General features: G+C 55.5%; 1 protein-coding gene across 1 annotated transcript; it reads right to left on the reverse strand.

The window, feature by feature from the left end:
* Positions 1-499: 499 nt before the first annotated feature.
* MAST3 (microtubule associated serine/threonine kinase 3) lies at positions 500-21,197 on the reverse strand. The gene is given in 44 exon segments (XM_032711703.1): positions 500-2,142; positions 2,145-2,178; positions 2,180-2,727; positions 2,827-2,977; positions 2,979-3,009; positions 3,246-3,382; positions 3,523-3,645; positions 3,748-3,808; positions 3,810-3,943; positions 3,945-3,973; positions 4,055-4,102; positions 4,105-4,200; positions 4,203-4,253; positions 4,366-4,453; positions 4,455-4,481; positions 4,483-4,600; positions 4,849-4,994; positions 5,139-5,204; positions 5,206-5,249; positions 5,543-5,665; positions 5,944-6,045; positions 6,290-6,455; positions 6,560-6,692; positions 6,912-7,024; positions 7,026-7,051; positions 7,355-7,563; positions 7,696-7,781; positions 8,138-8,325; positions 8,697-8,811; positions 8,813-8,830; positions 9,359-9,426; positions 9,429-9,459; positions 9,543-9,752; positions 10,417-10,492; positions 12,299-12,407; positions 12,410-12,455; positions 13,226-13,304; positions 14,536-14,559; positions 14,740-14,770; positions 14,773-14,808; positions 15,056-15,074; positions 15,076-15,118; positions 15,120-15,143; positions 21,112-21,197. Coding segments are annotated over 44 exon segments (4,509 nt in total). The 3' UTR covers positions 500-1,726.
* Between the last annotated feature and the right edge of the window lie 504 nt (positions 21,198-21,701).

A 21,701-nucleotide genomic window follows, 5' to 3' on the forward strand; every position in this document is an offset into this window, starting at 1 on the left:
CTGCACGGGGGACTGGGCACCGCACCAGTCATTGCACTGGGCACCCACAGCCAGAGCCCAGTGCCGGAGCCAGCCGTGCCGGTGCCACTGGCACAGCCATATCCCAGCCCTCTGGCTCGTGCTGGGGCAACTCTGGCTCCCCCAGCCCTGTTCACCCCTTGCCACTACCCCCTGGAACGGGCACTCCCTGCCTAGCCACACTCCAGTGCCAGCAGTGCCGATCCCACCCCGGCTCTGGACACCACGCTCAGCGCAAGGGACGATTTTAATCCAGCATAAAACTTCCCGAAGGTAGGAACACAGCCGGGCGCTGGGCAGAAAGACACAGTTCCCCTTGGCTTTTGAGACATTTCCCATTAAAAATTCCTTTTCCCACCGTATCTGGTGCACAGCCAAACCCCCCTTCCCATGGGGAGGGGGTGCCTGGCGTGTTCCCAAAACCCCGCTGCCTTCCCGAGACCTTCACGCAGACAGTGGAGGAAAGAAGCAAAGGAAACACGGAGCAGCTCTGCCGGCTCATTTTTGGGGGGGTTAACGGCACCAGTTTAACGGGAGAAGCAGGATACGGAGCCTGGTACAAACCACACGTGCACAAAATAACCCCAACACGCAGCCCAAAAACCCACCAGGGCCATGGTGATGCCTGGTGGGGGGAGAGCCAGAACATGCATTAACAAATGGGAACATTTATATCCTAGGAAATGGTAGAAATGGGGGAGAAATGCTGGGCTGAGCTGTAGTTTGTCAAATAGAACAACAAGGGGGGAACAAGGGGGTAAAATTCCCAAATTACAGGTGCTCACTGGCTTGGGGAGGTTTTGTTTAAAAAAAAAAAGCAGAAGTTGGGATTTTTTTGGGTGTCTATGCACTGACCAACCAACACCACAGGATTTGGGGACAGAGAAAGAGCAAAAACTGGCCCTAAAAATCCCATTAATATTCACATCCAGTTGCTGACCCTGTGGCAATGTCTCTCTTTTTCTATCCCTGGAAGGGCCAATGGAGCCTGGTGGCTCCAAAAGGTTCCAATAAAATAATCAAACCCTTTACATCCACTATACACTTATAAAATGACCCATATGTTCATCATCTGCTGATCCACATGCAAATAAAATCCCCCCTCTGCATCCCAGCCCAGAGCGCCAGTGTTTGGGAGATGTTACTGTAGGTTTGGGGTTTTGTTTTAATTTTAAATGTTAGAATTTGTGTTTCTTAGGACATTTGGGGTGTTTCTAGATAAAACCAAAGTTAGAAAGTAGGGAAAAGTGAGTGGGGTCTTTGCAAGGTTAGAAAACAGTGTGCCATCCATCTGGAAGCTGGGAGACACACGGAAAAGGCTGGGACTCTCAGAGCTGGGTTGGACCCTGTGACAGTCCTGCACTGCCCATTTAGCTTATAAAAAGTAATAAATTAATTAAGGAATATTTGCATCGAGTCCTTCTGTACACAGAGGGTGGGGCCCAGCCGGGAGAAACACCACCACCGGGAAAGCTCCTGTGTCTCTATAAAAATATGAGCATCTCTCAGGGAGTACAAAAAGCCTTCACAGGGAGGAGAAGTGCCCGGCCAGTGCCGACGTCCAGAGTGGCTCTGGGGATGCTTCTCTCATGGATATGCTGCATGGGACGGAGTTTTCAGGGAGGTGGTGGGATGCCACAGGGAGCCTGAACCACCCCTGGTGCCAGCGTGGGGCTCATGTGTGCTTGGCCCTGCTCCGTGTGCCACCCTAGGGCGCTGGGATGTGAGCCCCTGCCAGCTCCTGGCCCCGTGCCGGTGCTTCCCAGTGGCCCACTGATCCCTCCCCAGAGTTCTGGCACTGCTGGGAGCCACAGTCCCGGTGCTCACACCCGTTCCACCACGGCAGGGGGATGCTGCCGTCTGGCTGCTTGGCACTGCCAATGGGGTAGGAGCCCTGGCATTCCCACTCGGACACCGCTGGCTCCTGTTCGTCACTCTCAGAGCCCTGCACCGCGATCTGTGGCACCGGGCTGGGCTTCAGCTTCGGCTGCGGCTCCGCACCGGCTGTGCTGCCGCCCTGCAGAGTTGTGCCCGACCCATCTTCACTCTTCCCACCATCTTCGCCTCCTGGCACCGTCTCCGGCTCGTCAAAACTCACTTCTTGAACTGCCTCTTGCTTCTTGAGGAGTCCCTGCGCTCAGAGAGGTTCAGGCGCCGCATGAACCACCATCTCCTGGTCCCGGTCGGGCCTCTCCCCAAGCCGGGAGCTGGTGAGGTGATAACCGTGCTCCCCTGGGTAGGGCAGCGCTTCTCCCTCCCCAATGGCCTCCCTGTCCATTGGGGACATCTCCAGCCCCAGCTTGCGGCCCGCTGCAGGTTTTTCTTCTCGGCCAGGATGGTGACGATCTTCCTCAGCCGACTGGACACGCTTGAGGAGTGGGGAGCGGGGGCAGTCAGCCGCTGCGGGGGCGGGAGCTCTGCCGGACAATGGTGGGGGCGACAAGGTCTTGCCCTGGAAGGAGTGGGGGGTTTTGGGGTACCCAGGGAGTGGAGACGGGGAGCGCTGGGGGGAAGGCGGGCGCTGGGAGGAGGAAGGGGTGCAGGCAAGGGGTGAGGGGGGGATGCTGCTGGTGGATTTGCGACGTCCCACTTTGTAGCGCTGCCCGCCCAGTTTGGGGGCCAACCCGTGTAGGGAGCTGGGGCGCACGTGGCCGGCGGGCGACGTTGGGGTGCTGGAGGAGGGAGAGGTGCTCTGCGGGGACACAGCGTCTGCCACACAAAGAGAAACAGGTCACTGTAGGGATGGAGGGACACACAGCATCCCACCCTGCCCCTCGCCAACATCCTCCCTCGCCGTGGTTGAGGTACCTGAGGGCAGGTCGGGAGCAGGGCTCCGGCAGGGTGTTGTGGGACCTGGGGACAGGCTATGCGTGGGGGACTCTGGAAGGCTCTCGCTGGAGGACAGCGAGTGGTGGAGGCCAGAGGAGAAGCTGCGGCTGGTGTGCAGACTGACGACCTGCCTTGGAGATCTTCTTAAAGAGGGATTTTCTCCTACTGCAGGAGACAAGAATAATCCTGGCTTCTCCTTAAAGCTGGCGGCTCCAAGTCTGCTGACCTGGTGCCAGTAGGACCAGAACCCAGTATGGCAGATCCAGAGCATCCGACCCAGAGCTGGCAGGACCAGATCCCACTGAACACCTCAGTATGGCATATCCAGAGCATCCCCATGGTATGGCACACACCAGGTCAAACTTTTATCCATCTTATCCTACCCCAGTTCTACCCACCTCTCCTGGCCATCCCTTTTTCTGCTCTTCTTACTCCTCCGCGCCATCCTCGTCTTGGAGCTGTTTTTCCTTGCGGGCCCTATTTTGATGGAGGTGTTCTCCAGGGCTGTGGTGCGCAGGGCCACTTTATTCCCGCTCTGAGGGATGGAAAACGAATCACTGCAGGAGCGGATCTGAACCAGCTCCTGCCACCAGATCCAGCCGGCGGAGGCAATGCCAGGGAGCTGCTGAATTGATATCCCAGTTCCAGGAGAGCAGAGCAGCTCTGGACACTCACCTTGAGCAGCAGCTCCACAACATCTCGGTGAACCAAACCCAGCACAGACTCTCCGTTCACATGTGTGATGAGATCTCCCGCTCTCAACCCTGCCTCCTGCGCGGGGCTCCCCTCTTCCACGCTCTGCCATCAGAAGATAAGCATTTTATTCATATGCAAGTTTCCTCCTGGGGTTTTCCCAGTGGAAATGCCATGCTGGCACCACCAGTGCCTCTCCACACGTACCCAGACCATGTGGTGCACGGTGTAAGCATCGCTGTCGCCCATGTAGACGCGGATGGCCCGCGGGTGAGCCGTACTTCTTTCCCGAGCTGTGGATGATGATGGGCGGCCGCAGGCTGGCGATGACGAGGGATGAGTCCCGGCTTGGGGAGGAGTCACGGGAAGAGGGGTTGGATGAGAGGGAGTGAGGGGAGATGGGGGCTCATCAAGGCACCACCACCGAAGTCATCTGCAAGTGGGAGAAGCCAGCTCAGCCTGGGAAAAACCATGCAACAGCCACTATCCAGGATAAACCAGGGAGCACACAGACCTGATGTGATGATAAGGGACAAGGCTGAGACGGAGGCAGATTTGGGACACGGCTGCCCAGCGAGGCTCTTTGCCTCTCCGGCACATCCTTCTGGGTGCTCAGCCGACGGCCCCCGCTCGGCTCCAGGCTCCGAGGAGTCGAGTTTTGGTGCCGGTGCTGTTGCTCCGGAGGCGGATGCGGTTGAGGTTGGCAAGATCAGCTGCACAGAGGGGAGGAGAGAGAGTTTGGGGATGCGGAAAAAGCCACTCCACGCCATGCAGAACCCCGGGTGACCCTGGAGTATCCCACACCGGTGCCCACAGCCTACGCACCGGATAACGCCGACTGCTTCACCACACCGCTGGTCCCCACCTCGGGGTCTCCCACCACAAACTTGGGTCTCTCTGGCTTGGTGGATGCCAACACAGGGGCTCTCATCCTCTGAGGAGGAAGGCAAACTTGGGCATAGTGTCCAGGCTGAGGGTACTGGGCAGCCAGTGGGGCTGCGGCTCCGCTCGTGCCGGGGGAGTGTATGGCGTGGAGCTGCAGGACGTCCAGGAGCGGAGCCTGCGTGGCAAGAGCAGGAGGGCTCAGGACTACCAAAGATGGGTGAGGAGGATGGCACCAAGATCCTCAGCACCCAGACACTCCCACTGACCCCTCTGCACACTCTCACACAAATCCTTGGCAGCAGCACAAACCCCAACCACCAGCACAAATCCTTGGTCCCAGCACAAAACTCTCAATGTTGGCACAAACCCTTGGCACCAAGAGAAGCCCGCACCAGCCCACGCCATCTCCCCCTCACCACGCACCGGGGCTCGGTGCCTGCTGGCCTGCTCTTGTCCTCATCTCCTGAGTGCCTGTCCCATCGTTCCTCTTTCTCATCGCTGTGACTCCGGTCAGAGGACGAGAGGCTAAGGTTGGAGTTGACCGCCAGGAATTCCGAGCTGCTGTACACCTGAGGAGGAGAGGAGCTGTCAGCAAGGAGCAGAAATCTGGGAATCCAGGTGATTCAGTGTCAGCCAAAACACTGATGCTCAGCACAATCGCACTGGCTGCAGTGCCAAGTGTTTTGGATGCCAGAGAGGAGGGACTGGAGCACCTTGCTGAAGCGGTGGGAGCAGGAGGAGAACTGCCCAATCTCCACCGATGATTCCTCATCGTTAGTTTTCCTCATCTTCTGAATCCAAGTGGTGATACCTCTCGGAACGAGCTGGAAGCAAGAGCCAGAGTGGGCAGGGCTGCCACCCTGCCTGCAACACCTACATTCTGCCAAGTGGGACCTACACGCATGGGGTGACAGCCCAGTCCCCAAATCCCAGGGGAGTTTTGGGGGAGAAAGTTAGTAAGGGTGAGCAGCCTGGAATGAGGATTCCATCTGTTCTGTGGCTTTGGTTGTAAAGGGGCCAGCTTCACCCAGGAGATTCTCATCTACCACAGGAGCATCTGAAGTGCAGCAGGAATAATGGATTGGCAGCAGGGCGAAGGGAATAGATTTGGCCTCACTATCAAAGTAGCTGGTGTCATCCTCTGACTCCAGCTGGGGGATGAACTCAGCCTTCTGCCGCAGCAGCCCATTCCAGTCCAGATGGAGGAAGAAGGAGTGGTGTTTCACCTCATGTGCACCTCCTGCCAGGCAGAGAAACCCACATCAGGGGTACAGAGTAGGATCCAGGATGCTCCCGCTCCCATTCCAAGTGGCACAATCTCTCCTCCATGCAGAGCAAATGGCATAGGAAGGATGGACTGGAGCCCTGTGCAGCCTTCCTGAGGTGAACCTTGAGCAGGAGACCTCTGAGCACCCTCAACGTGGCAGGACACATTTTGGATTCAACACCGCCCAAGCTCGATCAGAACTGGGGGGCCAGGTCACCCCCTGAGTGCTACACGGGGGCCGCCACACGTACCAGTGCCCAAGCGCTCAAGGGGACACTGTCTCAGCAACCGTGTGATCAGGTCCTGGGCATCTGCAGGAAGAGCCTCGTCCCCTTCTGGCCACATAATTTCATCTGCGAGGAAAAAGGAGAAAGAGTTTGGAGTGGCTGGAAGGGTTTGGACACTTCTGGGCAACAGGAAAGGTCCCCTAAGAACCACAGCAGGTAAAGCATCCTCCCAAGTGGGAAATCAAAGCTTGAGGAACCCCCTCATGGTTCACACAATATATCATGAAGGAATGAAGCTCCCATATGTTAAGGACAAGCCACAGCTGCTGGGAAGAGCAAGCCAAGGAGCAAACTTGCCACTGAGACTCACCACTGATGACCTGGCCAAAGAGCTCCTCGGGGGTGTCTCCGAAGAAGGGGACGCAGCCCACCAGGAACTCGTAGAGGATGATGCCCATGGCCCACCAGTCCACGGGCTTCCCGTAGCCCTGGATGAGGATGACTTCGGGGGCAATGTACTCCGGGGTGCCACACACCTACATGGGAAGCAGTGCCTGACACCTCTGCACTGGCCTTTGCAACAAGTCCCGAGGCCACCCCAGTGATGGCAGGTCAAGCCAAGTGGAGCAGGATCTCGTACCTGCTTGTCCATGAACTCCCGAGTGTCCTTCTCCATGTGTCCCTCGTAGAGGTTCGTGGTCATGTTCATCAGGCCGATCTTTGACAGACCGAAGTCTGTCAGCTTTATGTGGCCCATGGAGGTGATGAGCAAACTGCAGGAGAAGACAGACAACCCACAATGCTGCTGTTTGCTCCTGGGGAGACCTGAGGAGGACCAGCTGCACCCCAGGACCTCTGGTCCTGGGGCGACAGCACAGAACTAGGACTTTGGGCACCAAACTCCATTACCTCATTCTGCCCTATCCTCTTGGCTTTCTCTTGCCCATCCAAACCCAACCCCACCCTTGCTCAGACCTGACCCATGTCCTCACTTGTCAGGTTTGAGGTCCCGGTGGACGATGCCGTAGTTGTGGAGATACTCCAATGCAAGGACGGTCTCGGCAAAGTACATCTTCGCCATGTCAACAGGCAGTGGGCCCATGTTTCTTCAGCAACGTGGCACAATCCCCCCCTGTAGGCACACCGGAGGGGCTCAGAGAAGGCAGGAAGGTCAGCAGGCCCAGCAGGCTTCCAGTCAGACCCTCACATCCCTCCTCAGAGCAGCTGATCCCCAGGTATGGGGCAACAATGCTCTTCTAGGTGACCACGGCCACCAACCCTCATCAAGGTGAAACTCAGGGTCACAAAAAGCATCTTCTGGTGCTTCCCTCTGCTCCCTGGAGCAAAGCAGGGCAAGAGGTGTCCAGGTGGTCTCCTCCATGCTCAGACATTGATATCCTCCCCTCCTCACTGCACCGTCCAGCCCCCTTCTCACCTTCCACGTACTCCATCACCATGCAGAGGTGTCGCTTCGTCTCAAAGGAACAGAACATGCTGACCACAAAGGGGTTCTCTGCAAAGGTGAGGATGTCCCTCTCCCAAACACATGCTGGATCTGGTTTCCTCAGGATAAGGTTCTGCTTGTTGATTTTCTTCAAGGCAAAGCGCTGCCGTGTCTCCCTGTGCCTCACCAGGTACACAGCCCTGGAGACAGTGAAACCGTTGCACCTCAAAACACATCAACCAGGACTGACCACACAGACCATAGAGCTTGGACAGGGAGGACTTTGGAGTGGTTTATGGGTGGAGACAAGTGATAGGAACTTCCCAACTCACCCATAAGCCCCGTTGCTGATCAGCTTGATGGTCTCAAAGTCCCCCTCGCAGGGTTTCCTCCGTGGAACAGTGACTGAAGGCTGGCTCTGAAGAAGACACAGAAGGTTTTTAATGTTTCCCAATGTTCTGGAGCTGTGATTGCAGGCAGGAATTCACCCAGCACCATTATCACCTCTAAGTGCTTCTTGCTGCCAGAGCCCTCTCCAGCCACAAACCCCAAACCAGAAGCCTGAGATGCAGATCAAGAGCTCTGTCCACCCAAGAAGCCAGATGAGGGACTATGAGATATTCCCTTGAATCCATCAGTCACCCTTGGGGACAACCGAAATTAACATATCCCAGTCTAGGACAGTAGAGGAGCTGCTGCAAGGAGCTCTGATGTGGCGTGAGGCAGGAAGAAGCTGAGGCACAGGTGGGGACACAGACATTGGACCATGCTCACCTCACAGGCATCATCGTTCTCTGGCGTGATGGTGTTCCCACTGTCAAAGTGATCCAGCTGGGCCCATTTCTGCAGGTGACAGGGATGGTTCTCATTTTCTTCATACTCAAGACCCCCACCAAAATCTACCCTCTCCTCAGCCACTCCCCTTCCAAACTCAGAGATCCTGCGGGATTTAGCCACGTGCTCTGCTCGAGCCATTGTATGGAGAAAATCCAGGTCATGACGTTAAGAGTTCAACACAAGGTTAAACATTATATAATTCTTTTTTTGATAGTCATTCCTGCATTCTCTGGGGATTATGGTTCCCCCCCAGGCCATGGATTAAGTGTTTTCGAGCTTAATCTGCTTTGCTGAACGCGTTGGAAGCAATAATGAGAGATGTGGGGCTGGCCAGGAGGACGTGGACATCATCCTGATCCTTCTGTGACCCCCCTGCCATGATACCAGCGCAGCCTTCCAGGTCCCCCTGCCATCTCCCAGTGCCCATTCAGTGGTCAAACTGGGAGGCTACAGCTCACTGCAGACCTCAGGGCCACCAACCCAAGTGTTTCCTTACCCTCCAGTGGGTCCTTGACGAGCCCCAGTGGCTGATGATTGTATCGGGGAATATCAGTCTTAATTCCCTGGCCAACTTTGGCATGTCCTTCTGCAGCTTCCAGGAGATGGTAAAACCTCCTCTGGGTCAAACTCCTGCATGGGGAAAACCAAGCACAGTTGAGGAGAGAGATTTTGCAAGATTAAAACTTTTCTCTAGGCCTTGCAGGAGACCCTGTAATTGGGGATACAATTGGGGATACACCTGGATATATCGTTCCCCCTGGATGCATCATTCCCCCATAATTCCCCATGTCAAGAGTGATGGAAAAACAATGTAGCCCATGAGTTGGAGGGAAAACAAAGGAGAGCACATCAACAGCACACTGCAGGATGACTCCATCCAGCTGAAGGAAGCAGAGCACTAAGGCGAGTGCTTCAGAAATTCAGCACATCAGCCAAAAAAACCCAAAACCCTGAAAACTACAGAATGATTTGGGTCGGAAGAGACCTTAAAGCTCATCCCATTCTACCCTGCTGCCATAGGCAAGGACACTTTCCACTAGACCAAGTTGCTCCAAGCCCCGTCTCAACCTGGCCTTGAACACTTCCAGGGGATGGGGCACCTTGGAGGCTTTGGGCTCCTCTCCAGACCATGAAACACAAGACAAATTCATGTCTTACCAGGCATTCCAGTAGTCGAGCAGGACGGGAGATGATGATTAGCAGCTTCCTCACCAGCTGGTCGATGACTTCACCTCCTCACTCTCCGAACGCTCCTGAGCCTGCCAGAGAGGGGGACAGAAGCCGGGGGTGTATTGGTGGCATCAGGAGGTGGCACCAGGCAAGGAACTGCCCCCGTACTCACATCTCGCAGCATCTTCTCGAGTTTCTCCTGCAGCTCCATGAAGTAACGGGAGGTGATGAGAGCTCCCTGGGACTTGGCCAGGCAGTCACGGGCCAGCTCAATGATCTGGTGGTGGATGAAGCCCAGCACTCCATCTGCCAGGGGCAGAGTGCTGCTCGAGGAGAAGTTGGTGATGGTGTCCTGCAGACGCTCTTCCATCTGGGCTGTGGCCTGCAAGGAATGGATGGTGATGCCTGGGAACACATGTAGCCATGCTGTGCATTGGATTTGGCCAGCCAGGATCTCATCCTACCTCCTCCTGCACTGGGTTTGGCCAGCTGGAATCTCACTCTACCACCTCCTACACTGGGTTTGACCAGCTGGGATCTCTTTCTACTGCCTCCTGCACTGGGCTTGGACAACCAGGATCTGATCCTACCACCTCTTGTGTTGGTTTTGGCCAGCCAGGATCTTGTCCTACCATCTTCTGTATTGAATTTGGCCAGCCAGGATCTCACACTGCCACTTACTGTATTGAGTTTGGACAGCCAAGATCTCATCCTACCACCTCCTGCACTGGGTTTGGCCAGCCAGGATCTCATCCTACCACTTCCTGCAGCTCCAATATCCACAAGCACATCATGGCTTCACCTGGGAGCTAGCTTCCAGCAGCCTCCACCAAAGTCTCCAGAGATCTCTTCCTGCCTGTGTGATGAGGCAGACCCACAGGTCCCTGCATCCCCAGCTCATTATGCCTCCAGTGTCCTCAACAGCCCCAAGTATCTACCCATGCATTCCATACTCCAGCACAGAGGAGAAGCTGTTCTGGAGAAGATGCTGTCAGGACGCCATGGAGGGACTAATGTGCCCATCCCCCTCAAGTCCTGGCAGTTACCTTGGGGAACCTCTCCTTATAGACGTGGTTCATCATCACAACCTCATTATCAAACGTTCCACTCGTCCGTCCAGGGCTGCAGAGGGAAGAAACCAGTTGTGTTGTGAGGTTCAAGTCATTTACATCTGTGCACATAGCTACTACTACCCCTGGAGAGCAATTTGTTCCCTCCTCCTAACTCTTGATTCCAAGTGGTTAAAGCTCATCCCAACAGAACCATCAGCCTTGGGCCAGCACTTCCAGCAGCATCCCTCCCACTGCACATGGATCTGGAGTCCCTGGGATGTGGTCCATGGAAGGTCAACCTCCTGCAAACCCAGGTCTCCAAACACAAGTCACTTGAAAATCTAGAGCTGAAAGGCTGGATTTTCCACTTGACTTTGAAGAACAAGCTCGTCGTTTCCTTCCTCCAGATCCCACGATTTCTTGCCGTTGTTGCCCTTTTTCCAGCTCACCAGCAAAAAAAACCCCAACCAAACCCTGTGGTGGACACTTCATTAAACATGGCTTTTCTCCTACCCTCACCTAACACTGCGACTCCCAGCCCCTTCCTGGTGATCCCGTTATGCAAAGCAAGCAGCAGAAACTGCCGGCAACTCACTAACCACTATAAAATAATAAATGTGGGGATTAGAACCAGACCTAGGCCACTCACTGCCAGCCCCAGCCCAACCCCAGCTCAGCCTTTGCTGTGCCAACCAAGAGCTAGCACATCCTTGGTGAAAACCTCACCACCTACAAAACCCTGGCAGATAATTAATCTGAGTGTAATGAAATTTCAGCTGGCAACATGCAGACTGTGGCACTGCCTTTGGTGCGAAGAGGGATGGAGGTTCTTTCACAAGGAAAAGAGGATTTAAACCAAACATCCCCTGCAAAAGCAAAACAGTCTGGTGCTGGACAGTTGAAATGTGGGGGTTCATTTTATAGGTCGTGGAGAACCAGTGTGGACCTCAGCATGCCTGTAGGGTGGGTCACACCAGGCTACAGCCACTGCCTTGATCCTCTCCCCAAAGTTTTCCTCTCTCAGCCCACAAATGCCATTCACCTGCATTCCTTGTGGTTTTTTTGCAGAGGCAAAGGCCAACCCCAGCAAACAAGGTGATGTTTCCTGGTGCAAGCCCAGGAATGGAGTTTTAAAACCTTTTACCAGCAGGTCAGACTGTATTGAGTGGTGGCAAGGACAGCCACCCCTTGGGCTTCTGCTTGGCATTCCCCTCCTCACCACCAAAACCATTCAGACAATTGAGCAAGAGGCTGCAAACTAACAACAAATCCCACTTTCTCCAGCTTCAGCCCCAGGAAACCTCTCTCTCAGGTCTGTCTGCTGCCAGGAGAGCAATGTCATGTCCCAATAACCAAGGAAGATGCTGAGAACCAGATCTTAATGCCCATGGAGCATCCCCTAGGGATGCTGTAATCCCAAGGACACTGGAACTCCCGGGGATGCTGTAAAAGTCCCAGAGGTGCGTAGACCCCCAGGGATGCTGTAACCCAAGGACACTGTAACCCCCAGGATGCTGTAATGCCTGGGGTTGCTTTAAACCCCAAGGATCATGGAACAGTTTGGGTTGGAAGGGACCTTTAAAGCTCATCTAGTTCAACCCCGCCATGGGCAGGGACAACCTTCCACTAGACAAGGTTGCTCAGAGCCCTGTCCAACCTGACCTTGAATATTTCCAGGCATGAGACACCTACAACCGCAGGCCACAGTTCTTCCACTTCCCTGCAAAGGGAAAACCCAAATGGGGGTCAACACCTTGGGACAGGCTTAGCAGGACCAGGACACGCCAGGAACAGCTCAGAGGATGTGCTGGATGTGCCAGCACCCCATGCACCATCCTGGCAGCCCATGGGTGCCTTCCCAGAGCGGGTGTTGTACCTGAGGCTCCTGGATCGTGGGCGCAGGCAGGGCGAGTGCCGGCCCTCCTCGTCCATGACACTTTCTGAACTGCGGAAATGCTTAGAAAGGAAATGCAGCTCGTCGGGGTGGGCTGGTACGGCAGCTGGTGCAGGCGCTCCTGGGAGGATGAAGATGACTGGGAAGAGAGAGAGATGTAGGAGATCAGGAGATGGATCCATGCTTCCCAGTGGTTTTTGTTTTGAAATCAGAAAGCCCACGAGGAAATTATTCCTTGGAGCCTCTTAGGAGGTTGGAAATACTGATGGGTAGCATGGTCTGTGCTCAGAATGTGAAGTATGGAGAGACAACTCAGGGAGGTCTGCACTGCCCAATCCCAACCCAATTCCCCCACTCTATCACCCAGTCTGGCTCCAGTGAGCCCCATCCCCTGTACCTGCAGCATCCCAGGCAGCTCCTGCCTGGCCATTCCACTGCGTGGTCAGGATATGTCCAGTGCACCCTGGACCCGTGACACTCAGGGATGCTGTAACCCCAGGGATGCTGTAATCCCAGGAATGTTGTAATCCAAGGACACTGTAACTCCCAGGGATAATGTAACCCCAGGGACGCTGTAACCTTGGGGGTGCTGTAACTCTGGGATGCTGTAAAGCCAAGGGATACCATAATTCCCAGGCATGCTTTAACTCCGCAGGGTCACTGTAACCCTAGGGAGGCTGTAAGCCCAGGGACACTGTGACCCTCAGGGATGGCTGTGAGCCCTTAGCCAAGCCCTATGACTTTCTTAAAAGCTCATTTGGGAAGCATGATGCAGCTAAAGCACACAGTCCTCTAGGAACTGGGAGGCTGCCTAGGAACTGGCACCATGGGGCTCTCAGGAGGCATTTCACCAAAAATCAAGGGGTTTTAGGTTCTTATCATCTACTGCCTTGAGAAAGCAAATGTTACCGAGACTGTGGAGCTGGGGGTGTTGGTCCCATAGCCAGAGGAGGGTAACGAAGCCAGTGACCACCTTCTGCCATCAGTCCTGCGAGTGCAAACATGACAATCACATAACAGGGCAAAACCCAACATCTAAATGCAAATCAATAACATCAGAGCAAAAAGATGGGGAAGAGGATCAGGTTTGAGTAATAAAGTCCTGAAGCCTCTTTTCAGAAGGAACTGAAATCAGGTGAAATAAGGGGTTTGCAGGTGAGGGGGGCTGTTCTGCAACCTTGGCACACAGGTGTCTGTGAGCACAGTGACAGTGGGCAGGGTCCCTGCAAAGGGACAGCACTGGGGTGGCTCAAAATCCACTTCAGGTAGGTAAAAAAAAAACCAAAATCCTGCCAGCGTTTGATTTTTAATTAGAGCAAAATTCAGCCTGTTGGGAGTTTTCTTGGTGAGAATCCGGGATTCCCAAAGACTCATCCTGAGACAACAGGCGCCACAGAGCAGAGCCTAGTTATAAACAGGAAGGCAACCGCTCATACGTAAGCGAGTGCTTCCTCTTGGACATGTTTCTAATGATAGGGAACATCCAGGTCAAGTCGAGGCCCTTCACCTCCCGCTGCTGCTTCCCGTGTGGGGTCAAGGACTCCAGGAGCTGGCAGGGTGCTGGATCTGGCTCCCACACCAACCTCAGTCCCCTCACTGATGGCACTCTCAAACTCCTGACCCCCGCCTGCTGTCTGGTTTTTTCACTCTGTTACAAGTTGTGCAAACAATCCATGAGCCTCCAGCATTTTTCCATGTGACGATCGATGGGTTAAAATCAGCCTCCATGTGTGCAATTAATTAATTGCTTCAACAGGATTTTGGTGGCTGCATCTGGAGCGGTGTGGGCTGGAGAGGGAATGCAGCAAGATGTGCCTCTGCAGGGACCTGGATGAGCATCCATCCAGGGCCATCTGCTGAGCATCCATAAGGAGTGCTTGGAGCAGGTCCGAGTCAGGGCTGAGCACGTGGCTGGGGATGGTGTGATGGGAACAGGGATGTTTCTGCTCCCAGAGCTGCAGACAGCCCAGTCCTGGGGCAAAATCTCCCATCTAGGGATGCAACAAAGAATCAGAGAGTCCTAGATTGTTTTGGAGTGGAAGGGACTTTAAAGACCATTCAATTTCAACTCCATTGCAATGGGCAGGGACACCTTCCACTAAACCAGCGTGCTCCAAGCCCCATCCAACTTGGCCCTGAACACTTCAAAAAGAAGAGCTGTGATGACGTGGAGCAGACACCTCCCCAAAATGCATACCCTGCCCATCCTGGGTACTCACCTGTCAGTCCGAGGAGCATGGCTGGCATGGAGGGAGGAACCAATCACAGCAGAGCAAACACCACCAGACCAGAAATTAGGCAGAAAAAAAGCAAAAATAGAAGCAAACCAAATCACTTTGAGATCAACTGAACAGTCTCAGTTGGTAGACGGTATTTATTAGTGAACATTACTGGCCTGGGAATAGGGTTGGGAGCTCACCCTCCGAGCGAAGGGGAAGTTGATGGAGGTGCTGCAGAGAAGTTGCGTGGACTGTCCAAGGGGCTGCTCCCAGCTGCAGGGAGAAACAGGGAAAATCACCCCAAAACCCACCCCAGTGTGATGCTACATGCTGCTCCTCGGGGGAAAGAGAGGGTAAATCACTTCCCAAACTATTCCCTCTTGGAAAAGGCACCTGCAGCCAGGAGCCAGTCCCGCTGGTTCTAATAAGAGGCTGCAGAAGAGAAGGTTCCCCCACCACTCCTCTAAAATATTCGAGTGATTTTGGGAGATGCTCAACCCCCCACTGGGACATCCCTTACCTGTTGGCACGGAGAGGGGGGGAGAGAGGCCGTGAGAGGGTCGGAGAGGGGTGCCCACCACTAGCTCTTCCTATGGCTGCTTCGGCAACTAGAGAAGAAAAAGAGGGAAGTAACTTGGGGAAGCAGAGCTGTCTGGGCTCAGGGATGTAAGGATCTGCTTGTACATGGTACCCCGTGCCACAGAACACAACTGCTGTTATGGATCTCCCACTGCAGGAAAGATCCATCCCCAGGTTCAGCTGCTGCTGGAGATGGGCCAACAGGGTTATTTTTAACAATGAACCACCTCATCAAGGTCCCACTTCTGGTGTTGGCTTGCTGGGGAGGGCAGAGGCAGCAGCCCTTGGCAACAGCCCGAGGGCAGGAACAGAAAAAAGGGATGGTAAAAGGAGGAAGAGAGAAATGCCAAGTGGCCACAACCTGACCTGCTCCATTGCATTGAAAATTACCCCCAATCCTATAAACCTCCCTACACTTGGTGGTCCCCATGTCACAGTGGAGGGGACAGTTGGCCCCCGACCCCCTCAGATTTTGTGGGATCTCCAGGTGTTTGTGATGCCCTGGGCAGGCAGGAGGAAGCCACATGTGCCAGCACAAGGTGAAAAGAAGCGCCAGCACCGGGTGACAGCTCAAACACTCCAAAACTCCCATCCTGGCACCACATCCCAGCATCCGCAGAGCATCCCCGAAAGGCCACATCCACAAGCACTGGTTCTTTGTATCCCCACCTCCACTCCCACCCTCCCCAGCTCACAGGATTTAACACTTGCAGGAATTTCGTTTTTTCTTTTCAGCCCGTCCCCAAGCCCTGAGCCCAAGGCTGCCTTGCAAGAAGTGGCTCAGTCTCATTGAAAATTCCCAAGGGGAGCTGCGGCTCCACTACCTGTCACACCCCACTCCCACATTTCAGCCCCATTTGAAATGGGGCTCATTAAGTTCTCTTTCAGTCTGACAAGAAGGAAGTGCAGATATCCATGGCACGGAGCAGAAGCTCAAGCACGAGGACAACCTTCCCCTTCCTCTAGTTCCGCTTCCTCAGGCTGCAAAGACATCAAGTTTCCTCACCAGTCTGGGAACAGGAACTCACAGAGATGCTGCTAATTAAAGGACATCATTTAACATCACACCACGGCCAGATACACCCACAACACTGAGAGGATGAACTCTGAGCAAGGGATTCTCCATGCATCCCAAAACCAGATAGGAATGGCACATGCACAGCATCCAGGGTGTAAAGGACAGTATTTCACAACAGGTTGTCCCTCCAGGTGAATGAGCAAGGCACCAGTGAGCAGCCAACACCAGCAAGGCATGGTCAGAGCTCTACACATGTGGTCAGAGTCCACACATGGCACCCAGCACCTCTCACCTCCCCCTGGCAGCTCCCCCCTGCACGGCTCCTCTTGCTGTGCTCTTAGTGGGGTTCAAACCAGGAGCCTCAGCTTTTCTGCTCAATCTGAAGGTCTCAGCCAAGTCAGCAAACAGGGTGGCTGGTTGGGGCCCCCAAAACCCTTCTCTGCTGGCTGCACCCTCCTTTGCACCTCCCTGCACCCAGGATGAGGGTGTCTGGTGTCCCTCCAGGACACAACCCCCATGACTGCCCTGAGCTCACCTGGAGCTGCAGGTGCCTTTAGAGGGCTTGGAGACTCCTGTTCAGCACCTGGGCTGAGTGAGATGCTGAAGGGAGGAGGTAGAAACCTCCCCTTCTATCCATTCACCCCTTCCTAGAATCCAGAATCTCAGAATGGTTTGGGATGGAAGAGACCTTAAAGCTCGTCTCATTCCAACCCCAGCCATGGGCAGGGACACCTTCCACTAAACCAGGTTGCTCCAAGCCCTGTCCAACCTGACCTTGGACACTTCCAATGATGGGGCAGCCACAGCTTCTCTGGGCAACCTGTGCCAGGGCCTCACCACCCTCACAGGATGGAAGTAAGAATTAGGAATTTTTTCCTAATATCCAATCTAACCCTACTCCTGCCCTCTGCCTTTGATTTTCTCACTTTAACGCAGGCTTGAAACTCACTACAGCTGCAAACTCACAGCCCAGCACCCACCCCAGGGCAGCAACAACCCACATCCTTGGATGGGAAACCGAGGCAGTGTGAGCAGCCGTGCCCCACCACCGCAGTGGCAGAGGCAGAGGCTCAGGAACCAGGAGGGCTGCAGAGAGCTGCCAGCTCTGGTGTTGCTTGCCTGCCTGTCCTGCCACAGGGACTGGAGTGCACATGTGTCTGTGTCTTGCAGAGGGGACAGCCCAGGGGACGAGGCACTTCCTCCTGCTTGCTCAGTTTCATTTTGGAAGTGAAAACAAACCTTTAATGAAGCAAGTTCCAGTAACGGTGACACAGAGCGAGGCCAATGTTTCCTGTTTCCGTGCGCTCCACCCTCAGCTCCACAACCATCTTGCGCCACTTTAACCCCCCTTCGCCTGATGCATCATCTGCAGCTGGTTCCCATCCTTCACTGCACGGAAACCTCGGGCTAGAAACAAGCCCCAGGGCAGAGAGGAGCTGCCAAACCCTGAAGGCAGGAGCTGGGGCTGCTGCCCTCTCTGTCTCCATCACTTAATTGCACATTTGGTACCAAAAATGGAGTGGAAAATCGTTGTCAGCATCTCCCACTCTGCTCATGCCTCGGCTGCCTCGGCTGTGGCGCTGCTGTTGCCATCCAGCACTTATTTCAAAGGATGTGGAAAGTGTGTGAGAGCCAGTGTGACCCCAAAGTCTGGAGCAAAACAATGTGTCACCTGTCCTGAGGCTGCCAGTGAGGAGGGACTGGCATGTCCTGCACTGCATCGGCACCACACCAGCACCGAGCCCTGGCACAGCCAGGATAGTCACAGGCAGGAGATGGAGCAGAACCTGGCAGCTTCACAGAATCCTAGAATATCCTGAGTTGGAAGGGAACCACAAGGATCATCAAGTCTGACTCTCGGCCCTGCACAGCCCCACATCCCACCATGTTCCTAAGAGCATTGTCCAAATGCTCCTTGAGCTCCGGCAGCCTTGGGGCTGTGATCCACTCCCTGGGAGGTTTCCCGCAGGCTGCCTTCTTGGCGCTGAGGGAAGAGCAGGATCCAGCTGCACAGCAAAACACTGATGTCTCTAAGTGGCAAATGGCTCTGCCAGGATCTGGGCAAGTGGGGTTGGGTGACAGAGTCAGCACTGAGGAATATCGAGGGTTAGGAAGGGCCATCATCAGGACATGCACAAAGGGGCTGCAGTTCCCTCTCCTCTCCTGCAGGATCCAACCTGTAAAACTTCCCAGGATGGTAGAGCACCATGTGCCAGATTCCAGTCCGGTGTGGGGCACTGCTGGCGAGTGAATCCAAGGCAGAAAGCCATCGGTTTGGGACAAAGAGGGTGCAGGGTGTTGGGAGCTGCAGGGCAGGGCTGGGCGGTGATAAGGGAGCAGCCACAGTCTCAAAGGGCAGAGGCAGGTGGCTCAGCTCCCGCTGTGTGACTGGAGCACGTGTCACTGCTCCCTGCTCCCTTCCTTGCTGGTTGTGGAGGTTTTTCCCTCCACATCCTGCGAATGGCACTTATGTGCCTGGAGATCTGGGGAAGTGCCACGGATCACTGTGTCCTGGAAAAATCGCTTTCCAGCAGGATAAATTTCATGTTTAACTGTGAAACCTGCTGAACCAAGCAGCTGCATCCAAAGTTTCTCCGTGGCATTTGTCCTCATGGCTTGTGACAGCGCTGCCTCCAGGCATGGGGCTGGGATGGGGAAGGCTGGGGACCAGGGTCTGGATGGTGAAATGCAACACACTGCCTGGCACAGGCCATGCACGACCCCACCACATCCTCACATCCCCACCAGGCACCCGGCATTGTTTTGTGGAGCTGCTCTGCACCCTCATCCCACCCCACCCAAAAGCCTGGCACTGTGGATGCTCTTACAAACCCAGCCTGGAGCACCAAGCAACATGCTGGGCACCTCCCAAGGGCAAATCCCAAATCCTCAAAGGGAATCACAGGGTAAACAAGTTGGGTATAGACTTATTATTTTTCTCCGCTCCAAGAAAACAGCCTAAAGGAACTGCTCAGCACCCTGGGCCGCATCCCTGCATGTCCCTGTGCCATGTTTTCCCGGTGGTGGGAAGGAAATGGTACCTCTACGTGTGCTGGCCAGTTCTCCTGCGGCGTGCGGGGTGTGAACAGCCATGGGCAGCATCCACAGAGGAGACCCCCACCAGCCATGGAACCACCAGCTCCCCTGCCCTGCACCGGCCCCCTCAGCATCCACCCCTGAGAAGTGAGGATCCCTCAAACCTCTTAATCCCACTAAATAACATCATATGCTTTCTGTCCACCATGAAATAGACCAGAGTGGTTCTCATCGTGGATTCTAGGAATACCAATGAAAGAAGAGCAAATCCTCTGCCCTTCATGAGAATTACAGGTTCATCATGCTCATCTGGAGACAGATGACTGCCTAGATCATCTTTCCAATTACACATCTCTCCCAGCCCCCCCTCCCCGCTCAGCCGCCCCAGATTGGAAAACCCCATCCATGCCTTTTCTAATTATTAACTGTCCTTCTCGCCCATCCTTGTGTGCCAGCAGCAGCAATTCCCACAGCCCAGGTGAAGCAAGAGCCTTCCCGGAATGGGATGGGATGGATTCATTTGCTAAGCAACTGTGTTGCTTTGTGCCAGCTCACACTAACACTGAGAGACATTCACAATGGGAATCTCTCTCCTCTGCCTCCACGCTGTCTTAAACACTTCTTTTACACAAAGCCTCTGGAAGGTTTTACGCCTGGGCCAGACACAGCCCCCAAACCTGCTGGATGGAGGTCTCAGCCTCCACCATCCATGCCTGGGGGGCTCAGTGGGTGCTCACTGCACTTCCTGTCCCCTTCCTTGGGGACATGTCCCACCAGCCAGCCTGGGTCAAGCCTGGCACTGCAGCTGGAGACCCCCCTTACACCCCATTTATGCAGCCCCCCCCCATCACTGCCCCAGCCCCACTGCCAAAGGGGAGTATGAGTCCTTTGCCCTCTCAGACTTCTGGCTCCTTCCCACCCCTCCAGGCACCCTACGGTCCCTCACCCTGGCTCAGGCCATGTGCCACACGAGATACATCCCATCAGCGGGTGCCCACCTTGGCACAGGGGGCACAGGGATGTTTCCCCCTTGTACATGCAAGACACTCCCCTTCCCCAACGCACACACCCCCAGGATGGGCACACAGCACCCCAAAATGCGCTTCACCTAATGCCCTGAGACCCTAAACCCACACTGTGCTCCCAAACAATGCACTCACCGATGCACAGCCCACCCCACCTGCCATGCCCAGGGTTCCAAGGGTGCTCCCTCAGTGCACAGCATCCACAAAAAAGATGCACCTACGGTGCACAGCCCCCCAAACCACACACCTGGGTGTGCACCCCTCCACGCACAGGCCTCCCCCCCAAAATACACACTTCTGTGTGCACCCCATAGAGCACAGACACCCCCCAAGGCACAGACCTCCGTGTGCACCCCCCGAGGCACTGCCCCCTCAAACCAGTGCACCCACATGTGTCTCCCCAATGCTAAGCCCCCTCCAAACCACACATGTTGGTGCACAGCCCCCCCGTCATACAATCCAGTGCCCATCCCCCATGCACGTTGTTGTCCCCCCCCCCAAACCAACCTGCTGCACTCCCCGATGCACACAGATCCCTCAAACCACACACCCCACGTGCCCCCTAAGTGCTAAGACACCCCCCCAAACCACACACGTGGGTGCACAGCCCTCCCCAAACCCAACACATCTCAGCACCCCCCGGTGCACCCAGACCCCCTCAAAAACACACATCCCCAGGGTGCCTCGTGGTGTAAAGACCCCCAAACTCAGCCACCACGTGTGCAAAGACACGTGCCCTCCCAAAATCACGCACGACCGCGCCGACCCCCCACCTCAAGCTCCCCGGTGCATACCCCGGTGAAATCCCCCTCAATCCACGCACCCCGGTGCACACCCCGGTGAGACCCCCCCCCCAAACAACACACCCCGATGCCGCTCCCCCCCGCGACCCCCGGTGCCGGGGGCGGCCGCCGGTACCTCTTGGAGCGCTGGAGGAGGGCTCCGGCCGCCCGTTGGCCCCGGTACCCGGGAGGGGCGGCTCCCCAGCAGCTCGGGTCTGACATCGCGGCCCCGGCCGCGTCCTCCGGCCCCGAGAGGCTCCACCGGCACCGAGAGCGGCGGCCCCGGGTCCACGCGGGGCCGCGCCGGGGGCCCGGAGCGGGGCCGGGAGCGGAGCCGGGAGCGGGGCCGGGCTCCCTCCGCCTCCCGCCCCTTCCCGCCCAGCGGCGACGGGGTTACCATGGAGACCGTGCAGCGCCCCGAAACGGGGTTGGAGTTTCCATGGAGACGGGGGGAGCACCCCCAAAAGGAGTGGAGGTGGTGGTGGGGGGTTACGGCTGAAAAGAGGCAGCGCTCAAAAACGGAGTTGGGGTTGTAGTGGAGGAGGGGCATCACCCCCAAAATAAGGGCAGGGTGGGGCAGCACCCCAAAATGGGATCGGAGTTACCATAGAGAAAGGGTAGCACCCCAAAATGAGGTCAAGATTACCATGGAGATGCAGCATCCGCCACTGATGCATTCGAGGGGCACAAGATCACCCCACAAGTCAGCGGGGGCAGCCCCAAAGC

The sequence above is a fragment of the Chiroxiphia lanceolata genome, chromosome 27 (genome assembly GCF_009829145.1).
Source record: "Chiroxiphia lanceolata isolate bChiLan1 chromosome 27, bChiLan1.pri, whole genome shotgun sequence".
Classification (NCBI taxonomy): domain Eukaryota; kingdom Metazoa; phylum Chordata; class Aves; order Passeriformes; family Pipridae; genus Chiroxiphia; species Chiroxiphia lanceolata.